At 39.0% G+C, this 14,734-nt stretch overlaps 1 protein-coding gene across 9 annotated transcripts in view; it reads right to left on the reverse strand.

The window, feature by feature from the left end:
* The window catches only part of TENM2 (teneurin transmembrane protein 2), a 1,359,942-nt gene that overhangs the window by 899,796 nt on the left and 445,412 nt on the right, over positions 1 to 14,734 (reverse strand). For 5 of the 9 annotated variants that reach the window (XM_089656705.1, XM_089656706.1, XM_089656703.1 and 2 more), the window contains exon 3: positions 6,553 to 6,612. The exons of the other annotated variants lie outside the window; for them this stretch is intronic. In XM_089656705.1, the coding sequence (XP_089512831.1) occupies positions 6,553 to 6,612 (60 nt within the window). The remainder of the gene's footprint in view (positions 1 to 6,552; positions 6,613 to 14,734) is intronic. 9 annotated transcript variants of the gene reach the window in all.

Genomic DNA, 14,734 nt, shown 5'->3' on the forward strand with positions numbered 1-14,734 from the left:
TAAAATAGTTGCAGTTGTAGTGATGAATAGCTGTAGGTTTGTGACCTACAGAATGTAAAAGTCAGCACTCTTTGTTTCACAAATGTGCTAAAGTTAGCAACTTTACAGATCCATAAAAGTTTAAATTCTTTAGGAAATGTAAGCTGAATTTAAAGGGAGCTAACCAACTCAAGCCATCCTGGAATACAATAGCTGCTTTGCCTCGAAAGGATTTATGGTTTAAGTATACTAATGTGAAAAGTATTATACAGCTTATACATGGGCATACCTTTTAGTCAGATACTAAATAAGATCTGAAAGCTGCCTGTTCATGTAATTGTAGCAAAAGCCATGATTTCTGCTTCCAGCTCAAACTATTCTCCTTCCAAACTCCATTTTCTTGAACTGATTTAAAGGAAATCTCTAGCATACTCGAAAATGTCTGCTGACAAATTTTTGTTACTTTACTGAGCTTGTTATCACTAGCTTTTTAAATCATCCTCTGTCTGATTACTGCACATGAATCTGAAGCACCACTTGCAAAAATGACAGAGGACTTCATGCATAAAAATATCTAAAAGGAAGAACAGCTCATTTTACCCATCAGGCAGATTTTCCCATTCATTGTTTCATGTTGAAGCGGAGCAATGAAACAGAGTACTTGGTTGCTAGCTAAGGGAAAACCTATAGATTACCATGTTTGGTCACATGATATTTAGTCACCTCTTTGCCATGGAAAAATACTAGCTTTGGAAAACTTTTTAGAAGTTTTAAAGACATGAGAACTGGATTTTCTCATTTAGAATGAAGCCCGGAATTCTTATGGCTGATTCAATATCAATTCAGACACTGGGTTTTAAGAATTTGCTTATGTCTACCTCAAGATTTAATAATGGGACAATATAAGTCATTATAATGATTGCACCATCTCATGCATGCATTGTACAGCATTAAACACATTAAAAAGGTGCACAATGTCATGCATTCTATCTTGTGCATGCACAGGACAACACACTTTGCAAAAGAGTGCCATGGAAGCACAGAAACTGGCTGCAGCCTGAGAAGGGATCCATAAGGAGGAAAGACAGAGTAGACAAGTGTACTTGTTTATATGCAATGTTTTATATATAACTCCTATTTTCTTGCAGAGGGGAAGGTCACCTTTGAAGACATTATAAATTGCATCATGACATGATGGAAAATGTAGTAACTCACTGGTGGTACTACAAATGATACACATTTAAAAACAAAATGTGATTGACTGACTCTCAACTTGCATACATTTTATAAATGGGCCCCTAATACAAGGTGGTCACAATTAAATGTATAGATAATCATTGTTGTTTCAATAAGGATCTTAATGAAGAATATGAATATTGATGAGGATCTTCATAAAACTACCCAACAAAATATACAAATTTAAAAAATGCAAATAATGTGACTTTCACCAAACATTCACTGATGATGAATCAATTACTGTCATTTAAAACACATGCATAAAGAATATTCACTTGCAGTGAATGTTCGGTAAGTCACATTTAATGCTTTATAAATAGTCCCCTAACTGTGGCTATTTAGTAATTCTACCATAATGAAAAACAGTCAAGTTCTTTATACAATTCATTATGAACTTTTTATTATCTTGCAATAGAAACAGCACAAAAGAGAAATGAAGAAAATAAAAATGCAAATAAAGTAAGAGAGAGAAGTGCAAGTCATATGTTACAACATGTATTACATTATCCATGCTGCTTGATGCTTGTGTCCAACCAGAGTGAACACTGTATGCCCCGAAATAATAGTGCACTTACAATACTCAGTTTATATACTGTATAAAGTATATAACAAATATTATATAGCTTATTCACCACCGTTTGTTACACAGTTCCTATATTTATAATATTGTGAACATACACCCCTTAAATGTAAAAGCTGATAAATGTATGGTGAATGTGTACAGTATTTGTTCTTATCAGTTATTCCTGAGGACAGTACATGTGCTGTGTGGAGCTCTCCATAGTGCTGAAAATGTACATATTTTAACAGCTTTAGCACTTCTCCTTGACATGATCAGCCCAGGACACCAAAACATGTGAGTTGGTATCCCCAATAGTGGGTGGTGGCATGGGGTGCTTATGTGCTGCCTACTTTCCCCCATTTAGGGGTCTTTTAGACCCCCTAATTCATTAACCATGCATACAGTTAAAGGGGAACTTTATATAAAATATGAAAATGGGAAAACAGGCAGGACTTTAATGCAGAAGAGACAACGCAGGTCTCTTCTGCATTAAAAGTTACCTGCCTGGCTGCCCCTGTATAGTGAGCTGCACATGTGCAGCTCACTGTACAAATTTGTCAATATTGAATCTGGCAGAACGCCAGCACATGTATGGGAGTGACATCATCCCTGCACGGCCAATGAAAGCAGCAGGCGATCGAGACCTAGAAGCCAGCCACTCAAAGATGTCTACAGCTGGTGAGGAGCTCCAGGATACCACATCGCTGGAACCAAGGTGAGTACAGTTCCACTTTAAGCAGTTGAAAAAGTAAAAGCCACACTCATAAAATAGATCATATTGTTAGGCTGACACTGGATAAAACTATTAACAATATAACAATGTATTTTTCTATCAAGAGCTAATATACTTCGACGGTGAAAAAAGCACCAACCTTCTAACTTTTCAGCCTCTGACTGGTTCTCAAACTGTAATCATATTAAGTGATGTTGGAATTCCATTTGTATATGGGACAAATGCTACATATCGATTGGGTGGCAAATCAGCTATATATATTCACTAACCAGGGGCATAGATAAGGGGGGGTCAGGAGGGTCCCAGAGGAAAGTTGCTAACCTTCCCTTATAGGGGCAGTCTGTACAAAACAGTGGGCATAGTTTCAATCCGGCCACTTGTGCAGTGTGCAAGGTGCAGGTCTGATATCAGCCAAGGTCAGAGCACTGGCATTTTGTGTCATGCAGCTGCCTCCACCTCCCCTCTCCCTTCTCCCTTCAGGCTGTTTCAGATTACATCACTACTCTGCCAGGGGCCCTTGCAGTTTTCTCCCCCCAGTTTCCATCACTGTGGTTGACTCTTTTCTATTTATTACAGGTGAGGTCCGTTATCTCTGTTTCTTACTATCTGAAGCTGTCTTCATAGCTCCCTTCCCAGCATCCTCCTTTCCACCTCAGCCACTGTCCCATCCTGCTCCCTTTCATCCTCAGACAGTTCCATCCATCTCTGCCTGTCACACTGCCTCTCTCTCTCTGATCTTTTTAAACCCTTGCTCTCTTCTCCTAGCCAGCCAGTTTGCCGACATCTAGCAGCTCGCCTGATTTACAACCTCTTCCTCACAGCTAGCCAGAATACTATTCTTGATTACAGTTTCAGGACAATACTCCCTCCCGTTCACTTTCACTCACTCCCCTTCCCTCCTCATGTGCTTGTTCTCTGAAGGCATTTAACCTTCACACAGGTGTGTGTCCCAGGATATCCCCAACACTATCTCTTTACTTCCCAATGGAGATCACACCCTCCCCCCGCCCTGCCAACCTATTTGCTTTTATCGTACTGTGGCTATTCCTTACCAGCTGACAGTATTCCCCATGCCCATCCCTCTCCAGTCCCATCCATTTTCCTCTCCTCCCCCTTCCCTCATGCTAACACAAATTCTACCCCCCCCATTTCTACCCCTATACAGACCAGGATCCCCTAGTTTTACTCCATTTCTTCTCTACCCATCCCCCCATCTCCTACCCACACCCCCACTTTTTCCCCTCATGTTCATGGTTCCCAGTCTCACACCACCGACCCTAATTTTTTGCAGGGGTTAAGGAGGCGGACAATTGCATGATCATGCAACACTGTACGCATATGACATTTCTATCCTTTTTGCATACATCCAAAACTATATTCTGCTACAGAAAATAACCCAAATCAATGTAGACTCCACAAACTATGGTATATATCTGAAAATCAATCAATCCTGATATACTGACAACCCATCTAATTTCTTGAGGGCCGAAAACACCAGGACAGTACAAATACTCCCCAAATGTCAGGACAGTACAAATAACCGCAAATGTCAGGACAGTGCAAATATCCCCCAAATGTCAGGACAGTGCAAATATCCCCCAAATGTCAGAACAGTACAAAACCCCCAAATGTCAGAACAGTACAAAACCCCCAAATGTCAGGACTGTAAAGATATCCCCCAAATGTTAGGACAGGACAAATATCCCCCAAATGTCAGGATAGTACAAATATCCCCCAAATGTCAGAACAGTACAAAACCCCCAAATGTCAGAACCACCAAATGTTAGGACAGGACAAATATCCCCCAAATTTCTTGAGGGCCGAAAACACCAGGACAGTACAAATACCCCCCAAATGTCAGGACAGTACAAATAACCGCAAATGTCAGGACAGTGCAAATATCCCCCAAATGTCAGGACAGTGCAAATATCCCCCAAATGTCAGAACAGTACAAAACCCCCAAATGTCAGGACTGTAAAGATATCCCCCAAATGTTAGGACAGGACAAATATCCCCCAAATGTCAGGATAGTACAAATATCCCCCAAATGTCAGAACAGTACAAAGCCCCCAAATGTCAGAGCCACCAAATGTTAGGACAGGACAAATATCCCCCAAATGTAAGGATAGTACAAATATCCCCAAATGTTAGGACAGTACAAATACTCCCAAATGTCAGGACAGTGCAAATATCCCCCAAATGTCAGGACAGTTCAAATATCCCCCAAATTGCAGAACAGTACAAAACCCCCAAATGTCAGGACAGTAAAAATACCCCCCAGATGTCACTATGGTATAAATCCCCCCAAATGTGAGAACAGTGCAAATATCCCCCAAATGTCAGGACAGTAAAGATATCCCACAAATGTTAGGACAGGACAAATATCCCCCAAATGTCAGGATAGTACAAATATCCCCAAATGTTAGGACAGTACAAATACTCCTAAATGTCAGGACAGTGCAAATATCCCCCAAATATCAGGACAGTACAAATCCCCCAAAGGTCAGGACAGTACAAATCCCCCAAAGGTCAGGACAGTACAAATATCCACCAAAGGTCAGGACAGTACAAATCCCCAAAAGGTCAGGACAGTACAAAACCCCCAAATGTCAGGACAGTACAAAACCCCCAAATGTCAGGACTGTAAAGATATCCCCCAAATGTTAGGACAGGACAAATATCCCCCAAATGTCAGGATAGTACAAATATCCCCCAAATGTCAGAACAGTACAAAACCCCCAAATGTCAGAACCACCAAATGTTAGGACAGGACAAATATCCCCCAAATTTCTTGAGGGCCGAAAACACCAGGACAGTACAAATACCCCCCAAATGTCAGGACAGTACAAATAACCGCAAATGTCAGGACAGTGCAAATATCCCCCAAATGTCAGGACAGTGCAAATATCCCCCAAATGTCAGGACAGTGCAAATATCCCCCAAATGTCAGAACAGTACAAAACCCCCAAATGTCAGGACTGTAAAGATATCCCCCAAATGTTAGGACAGGACAAATATCCCCCAAATGTCAGGATAGTACAAATATCCCCCAAATGTCAGAACAGTACAAAGCCCCCAAATGTCAGAGCCACCAAATGTTAGGACAGGACAAATATCCCCCAAATGTAAGGATAGTACAAATATCCCCAAATGTTAGGACAGTACAAATACTCCCAAATGTCAGGACAGTGCAAATATCCCCCAAATGTCAGGACAGTTCAAATATCCCCCAAATTGCAGAACAGTACAAAACCCCCAAATGTCAGGACAGTAAAAATACCCCCCAGATGTCACTATGGTATAAATCCCCCCAAATGTGAGAACAGTGCAAATATCCCCCAAATGTCAGGACAGTAAAGATATCCCACAAATGTTAGGACAGGACAAATATCCCCCAAATGTCAGGATAGTACAAATATCCCCAAATGTTAGGACAGTACAAATACTCCTAAATGTCAGGACAGTGCAAATATCCCCCAAATATCAGGACAGTACAAATCCCCCAAAGGTCAGGACAGTACAAATCCCCCAAAGGTCAGGACAGTACAAATCCCCCAAAGGTCAGGACAGTACAAATATCCACCAAAGGTCAGGACAGTACAAATCCCCAAAAGGTCAGGACAGTACAAAACCCCCAAATGTCAGGACTGTAAAGATATCCCCCAAAGGTCAGGACAGTACAAAACCCCCAAATGTCAGGACAGTGCAAATATCCCCCAAATGTCAGGACAGTACAAAACCCTCAAATGTCAGGACAGTAAAAATCCCCCCCCCCCCCCCCAATGTCAGGATGGTGTAAATCCCCCCAAATATGAGGACAGTGCAAATATCCCCCAAATGTCAGGGCAGTACAAATATCCCCCAAATGTTAGGACAGGACAAATCCTCCCGAATGTCATGACAGTATAAATACCCCCCAATGTCCTCCAAGGTAATTAGTAAGAGGCATTACAACTTTTTTGAAGTTGTATTTATTTTTGTCACACATTTTTGGAAAATGAAGACTTTTTTTTTTTTTTAAATTCACATTTTTTTTACATACCGTCACCAGTGCAGTGCAGCGTCATCATATAACTGGTGTGGCATTGATCGGGGATTCTGACTGGTGACAGCATGTAAAAAAAAAGAAAAAAATTTAAAAATTTTTAGCAAATTATTTTACAACTTTTTTAACACACTGTGACCAGAGCAATATAATGTTACCATAATAACATTGTATTACTCTGGGGAAGTGATCAGAATTTTTTTATACACATTATGATTGCCTATACCAATGAATTTACTATTATAAACAACAATTTTTACTGAATTAAATTGATTCCTTCAATGTTTACTATTGTGGCTAGTTGTGATTGTCACTGTCTGTACCATGTAATAGCTATGACCAATCACAGAGATCAACATGATAGTGTAAAATGGATGGCATGAATGAATGTCATCCATTGTGTATAATTGTCATGTGATCTGCAGTGATTGGTCACAGCGATCACATGGTATTGGCAGTGGCCATTACACTGATTGGTCATCCGCTGTGTCTGGTGGACACAGTGGGTGACAGATCTCGCCACAGCATGGCTCTTTCCAGGAGGACGTCATGTGACGTCCACCCAGAATGGTAAATGTCCCGCCTGGCCATCATTTGACTATAGGCCAAACAGGAAGTGGTTAATGTTGCCTCGTCACTGCCTGTTTAACCCCTAAAAACCTGCACCACAACCACATGGTGAATGTGTTGCATTTGATGGGTGCTACTGTCTGCCCTCTGAGTGCAACAGCATTGCCCCCATCAGCTGCCTTTAGAGCTCAAAGCTCAAGAGGGAGAAGTTGATTGGGGGGGAGTGGTAAAAATGCAGCTCAGCTGCAATCTGACCCCCCCCCAGAAAAAAAAATATCTGCAGCCCTGTCACTAACTGGATATTTCTACTGGGACTGGGTGTTCATCTGCCCCTTTACTGTGACACCCTGGCCACAGCAAAATCCAGTGCACATAAAGGTACACATCTTTATGCGGGTATAGGATTGTGTCTTTTTGAAGCAACAATATAACTCTGCAACCTCTGCAGGGGTACAGCATGCAGACACAGGTATATATACTGTACATATCTACAGGCACAAGCACAATTTTAATAAATGGTAGTTAGAGCTACACCCTGGTACCTTGGAGTTCATCTTACTAGGCCATGGTTTAATTGCTAGTGGACATTCAATAGGTAAATTTATCAGCACCTTATAAAACATAATTCCCCTTAAATACATATAGATTTTATTACTCTTTTTTTTTTCAAACCTACTGAATGCTGACTTATGCTCACACAAACTGCTGTAAAAAAAAAATCGAAGACCATAAATGAGATGGTTGCAGAAAAAGCCTAATTTATTTTTCAAAATGCTTCACCTTTCCTCAGATACACTACCCTTCTGTACGCTTCTAACCAGGACAGGCTGTTTTACCTGAAATTCCCTGGCTCCCCATACAGCTTGTAACATCCAGAGGCATACAAGGCCAAGTAAGGTCACAGAGCTGCAATATTTTATGCCCAATGAACACATTTCCCTAATTTTCTCATAAGGGCACTTTACACCTCTGTGTTAAGGAGATCTGCAAAGAGCAATGCAGACAAATAGTCAAGATGCTCTATAAGCTCCTAATGTCCACAGTTGTTTAAACTGACAATCTGACTGAAACTTTGATTTTCCTACACTAAAACTATGTTTTATGGCCTGTAAATTATTTTTTTATTTATGGCATGACACCATAGCAATATCTGCATTTAATTCAAAGCATAAAAAAGGCTCCTATTTTTACTTCGGCATGTGCAAAATAGATATTCTGCTGTGTATTAATGAAATACGTGTCACACAACTCATAAGGAGATGTAAAAATTCTACATAAATAAAATCTGTGCTGAACGCTGTTAAGAGCAGTTTTCTTGTCATCATTGTAAGGAGTAGTTAGGATAAATAAATCTCAACACTTACTGTCATGTTTGGGCTTTGGCAAGAATTGTATAATACAGAAAATTCATACACTTCTTTGAAAAGTATTACTTGAACACTATTAGTGCTAGGAATATTGTTATCATTCAAGGGAGAAAAGAATCCATGTTGTTAAATTGTATAACTTTAAATTATTGACTTGGCCACTTCTGAGCATAATGTAAAGATGGGTATACACTATACAATTAATAGTGCAATACCATTTAGATCTACCATTAACTACGTTGTGCAAGGGCCCACCTGATTACAAATTGAATGGATTGTCCAGGTGTGTCCTCCTAATATGTAAGTTTGGTAAATCTAAAGCAGGTTGTACTGAGATTGTAAAGTCAGGCCTGCATTAGTTTCCAGAAAAATGACTAAAGTGAAATAGTAAAATAAATTAAAGCATATTTAACCAAAGTAAAATAAATTAAAGCATATTTAACCAAAAAAACGGAATATAGTGCAGCTTACTAGTTTTCTTTCTTTTCCTTTATTCCTATATACCTAATGATCTGGCCGGTAACATGCTTTCTGTCTTAGGGTGGCTTCACTCTATAGAGAAACAATGGAGACACCCTTGGACAGCATTATTGTCAACATGGGGAGAGGATAGTGTTAGATGCACTAGCAGATTTAGATGGGCTTGACTAAGGCTGGTCATACATTATACAATTTTCTTGAGAATGTTGCTTTAGGTTTACCAAAAACCATATAATATGAGGTCAAACCTAACACTTTCAATTGTATCCAATTAGGCATGGTCTTGCACTACATAGTTGAAGGTAAATCTAAAGGAAATTGGGCAGAAATTGGACAGAAAATTGTATAGTGTATGGCCAGCCTAACAAATGAAAGCTGAACTCGAGGAATAAAGGTTTACCATAAATGATTAAAAGCTGACCATTATAAGCAACCTTGTCAGAGTTAAATTGGTTCTCTCCACCCTCTAACTGCCACTTTTGCTGGACAGCATGGACTGTTAATGGAAGCTGAAAAATAACAGACTTACTTGCTGGATAAACAGATAAAAAAGGGGGAAAGTCTAAAAAAGGAAAATTAATACAGCCATCACATTTAACCTCTTCACGCTGATGGTACACAAATATGAGGCCTTGAAGCCGAGCGTCCACATATTTGCGTACCATTTGTAAACAAACGTGTTGGCATTCCACGGAAAGGTCCCGATCTCTCCTTGTGATTGGGACGTTTCAGAGCATGTGACTGCCGTGACAGCCAATTATGGCGGTCACATGACCCTAAACCCCGCCCCCAGGCATCAGAAACACCTTAAAGGGCCAGGAGGTGCTGGCATGAAGGGGTTAAGGACTGGTAAGCTGCAATATATAAACGTTTTGGTTTTAGGTTTAGATACATATGGCCCTGGCAGAGTCCCTTACCACTCTCTGTTTCAGGCCAATAGTAGTCTCCAAGACAGGAGTTAATGACCCTACAGTACATTCCTTGTTGCTACATAACAACATTTTTTTTAAATTCCAGTAACTTATCATGTGCTAGCATTGATAGCAAATTACCTATCTAAAGCTCAACATTACCTGGAGAAGTTGCTAACTGGTCCTCACCTATTCTTATGACCTGTGACCTGACTGAGACTGGGTTGACCCCAAATCAACCCAGTTTGCCTTTCTTGGACCTGTGAAGTTTGCTACTGACCTCAGTTGTTGTATCTAAATGCCTTTATTCTCAAATGATTTAGTACATTTGATGTCCACTTGATTCTGACATCAGCCTGGAATGTTTGACCACATCTCTGCTTGCTGCAATGGTACCTTTGTGCTACTTCTTTTACAGAAACCTATGACACTCCTTGCCTTCTCTGCCCTATTACCGTCTCCAAATGTATTTCAGAGGAAAGATGACTCTGCTCAGCTCCACAAGGTCTCAGCTAGTTACCTGGTTGCCCTGTAACTGGCAATTTCAGAAATAAGTCAACAATCGCAGCCTACAGCCCACAGCTCCAATTAACAGCCATTTGGAACCATTTCTGATAGGGTATCAGATAAAGTACAGGGTTTGACTTCTAATTGCAGTTTAATATAAGTAGTTGTAGACTTTCTGCTCAATAACGGCAAGAACAGGTAGGTTGTGAACAATTCCCGAATGCACTAAATTCAACACCATGCATCAAAACTAAGCAGTTCCCATAAAAAGCATTTACCCATTGAAAGATTTCATTTTTATTGTAATAGGACATTAAATCACCGTGAATGTAAGGTATAACTCTATCCACAACTAGAAATAGAGTTGTGGAAATAATGTTTGGAAGAGTTAGGTCCATTATCGTGTTTTTACTGCAGTGATGTGATTTGAACTGTCATGTGATTATGTGCAACTCAAGACACAACTAAAATCATACTAGTGTGAATGGAGGCTTACAGGCATCATTGTATGCAAGTTGATAAGCCAGCTAGTGCTTCAATTTCTAGTTATCTGCACAGTATATATAAGCACAGTAAACCTTATGTAGGGTATGTACTGATTAATTTTTTTGTTTTTTTGTTTTCTTTTCCAAAGTCTTATTTAATGATAGCTATGCACACTTAACACAGTTTTATTCCTACATAGTGTACATTTAAAATATTAACAGTGCTTATACTAAAAAAAAATATATGTTTTTTTTAGGTATGCGAGGGCTTAGCTGGCCTATATTCAGAAGCTGGGACATACATTATATGGAATACCACTCTTAATAAATTCTGCATACTGTATATGCTGTATCCTGTCCATATGTATCATGATAATAAATTATACTAGCATATCAATTGCTTGTTTGCAAATGATCAATGTGGCTTTGTGCATGCATATCCCTTAGTAAATCAGGGCCTATGAGTCTGTCGATTCATTGAACTGCACTGAAATGCATTTACTGTGTGGCAGATAACTGTTAAGCAGTTAACTATAATCATTGCATGAGCTAATCTGCCCTGGCATTAGTAGCTAATCTGCAAATTATATTAATACAATAGCAAAAAGGTAAAGGTAAAGATCAGACATAAATGTGTGAAAAATGAATTAAAGGCAAACAAAGCAAAAACAACTTCAAATACAACCTATATGAAGTACATATATCTGTTTGTAGTGCAAGTTAGAAAATGAATGCAAACCAGTAGCTGCTTGATTGAAAAGACTACTGTCTGAATTACCCATCACAAACAGATTGCATATATAAACAACAAGCTGATGGATTAATTTTGAAGTCATGCCATATTTTATGAATAGTATTTGAAATAGGGTGCTAATAAAAAAAAATTGCATTCCCAAAAAGATAAGCTAAGAAAACTAAGATTTAAAAAAATCAGTATTTTATATTTTAAAATATTTGTTCCAGGCAATTAACATAATTTTGTCTGTTTCCAATATAAAAAGTTTATTTCCTATTTTTATCCACTTGTTTTACTTCCTGATTAAAGCAGAAATATCTTAAGCCTTGGTAAATATTCCCAAGCAAAGCTCTGACCTACTCCAGTCAACCTCATTTCTAAGCAGCGAAATGAAAATCTCCACTGGGAACAGTGCATTTCTCCATAAATGAGTTCTGTGCATTTGCTTACTGCTCTTGGTTGCCTTTGTGGCATTTAATAGCACTACTTCCTACGAAATAGGTGACAATTAGTAAGAGACATACTATGGGATAGCTGTAGGTGGTGGCTATAGCACTTAAAACCGTACACATGAAAACTGCAGACTTGATTATAAATTAAGGAATATTGATAGAATCCTTGAAACACATTTCTGATGCAGCTAAATACTGTATCACTACAATGTTTTATTAAAAGAATTGTAACAATTTAAAATCCATGCACCATTATGACTTACAATCAAAAAAGTGTAAATAGAACAAATTATTTTATCGCTACATTATATGCTGATTGAGATAGTTGTATGATGTCTCTAGTGATCAGACTCAAACAAAAAAGACAACAAAGGAAAGGGCTAGATGTAACCTTGTGCTCTCTTGCACATAATTATACTAAGCATTGTCATTTCTATATGACTGAAGCATTCAGCAGTACAGAAGAACAATTTAAACAGCAATGCTAGGAGTATGGCCCAGTTAAAGTCTATGGGGATTTAGTGTGTCAGCACCACCAATGCAGGAGAAGATTTCAGAGGAGGCTTGCTTTGAAAAGAGATAAGTAGGTAAGTGGGGGTCTAGCTTAGATTATGGGGCTAGGGAGATGGGCTGAGCTTTTTGTAAGGGCTGACTAATCATATCCCAGATGTGTGAAAACAAAAGGTCAGCAAAGTCTTTCAATTTGCTTTCTTTAGAAAGCAGCCACAGTAGGAGTAGAAAAGCCTAGAAGTTCATATGGCCTTTAAGCAACAATGTAGTTTCCCTTTACGGCCCCTTCACACTTGGCCATGTAGGTAGTTGCAATACTTTGCATGCAATTTGAAATGATTTGTGAAGCATAATAATAATGTTTTCTCAGATGGTGCTAGACCATCATGCAAACACCAAGGAAGTCTTAAAATACTATATCCTCACTACATAAAAGTCTATGGGGTTCTACTGCACATGCTTTTGCAGTAGTAAAAAGAGAACATGCCAATAACAGGTCAACATTATGATGGAATTCTAGGGAGTGAGAATGTACACTCTTAATAACTAAAATTGGCAAGTTAACAGCAGAAAGGGATTTTTTTTTAAAACAACGTTTTTGGTAAATCTTTAGAACACCACAATTACTATTTGCATCCATCATACAGAATGATGGCCATTTCCAGCTCTAGCTGGGTGCATGAGCCAGGACAGGCATAACCCTGTATGATATCTCAGGTCAGGGATGGATTGACCACTTTGCAACTTAAGCACATGCTTAGGGCACCAGGAAAGGAGAGAATCACAGATTTTTCCCCCTAGCTATCATGAATTTAGAGGTTAAGTGCAATTTAAAACAAAGTTCACATATCCATTTTGCCCCTTTGCTCTGAGATAACTAATGCCACCCTTTCTTACTTACTTAGATCTGACTGCCACAGTCTCCAATGTTTATTCCCTGTGCTGCAAGTGCCATAGGCTTCTATGAGGCTTGTCTATCTTCATCTCTTGGCTGAAGATAAATTGTGTATGTGCTTCTAAAAATGATTGTGTGTTTCCAAACAAATACATTGCATTGTGTGTATTTTTAACATTAATAACCACAGATTGCACAGCTGAGCATTCATGTTCTCAACTCAAGCATATTAAAAATCCCAACATAACAACTATGTGACAAGACAGGCTGCATGCCTTGTGTCTGCAGTATAGAAGTAGATTTGTTACACCACATTAGTTTTTGAGGACTTGATCAAAAACTTTGCAATTAAAAATCTAGAAGAAAACATCTTATTAATGTTTACGTAAATGATTTGCATACAGGGTTTTATAAACAAAGTGAAATAATATTAACCACTTCAGGCCCTGCAAGTTACACTGTCTTACTGTCCAGGACATTTGTCAGTGCTATAATAATTTGTCTGACAATTATTTGGTCATGCAGCACTGCACCCAGATTAGTTCTATATAATTTTTAAGACAGATAGAGCTTTCTTTTACTGGTATTTAATAAACACTTTTTTTTACTCTATAAAGGAAAAAGACTGGATATTTCTTTAAAACAGTGTTTCCCTTACTTTCTGGTATGAAACATCAAATAAAAATGCCAGGACAGTACAAACACCTCCAAAATGAACACCCTATGGTGATTTTATGGCCACTTTTATGAAAAAAAAAAACATTTTGGCATTTAGGTCCATGAAGCCAAGTGCAAGGTTTCTGTTATTAGTGAAAGGTCCCAGTACAATGAAAATACATTGCACTGAAATTACATTGTGTAAAACAGCTAGATGCTAATGATAAACACAAGACAATCCCACAAATATTGATGATTATTGGTACTCTAACACCCAAAACAATCCCCCAGTCATGGGATGTCAGTGGCAAGGAAATCCTCCTACTCCCACACCCCATAATTTGTCAGGGTCAGTGGCACTTTAAAACCCTCAAAACAAATCACACAACCTTGGTGGTTAATGGCATTTTAAAATCCCCCAAACAATTTCACAGTCAGTAACCACCCCACCCTCTCAGTGGTGGTTGCTGACATTTTAAATCCCCCCCAAAAGCAATCCCTTGACTCTGGCTTCCCCCCACTGAAGCTGGAAGATATAATGAATGGACTAGTTTATTAAATATTCCATCTCCCCTTTCCTCTGTTGTAAAAGGAGGGGAGGGCTTGCCA

Source organism: Staurois parvus, unplaced genomic scaffold, assembly GCF_062004578.1.
Source record: "Staurois parvus isolate SC_StPar_1 unplaced genomic scaffold, SC_StPar_1.0 ptg000930l, whole genome shotgun sequence".
Taxonomy (NCBI): Eukaryota; Metazoa; Chordata; class Amphibia; order Anura; family Ranidae; genus Staurois; species Staurois parvus.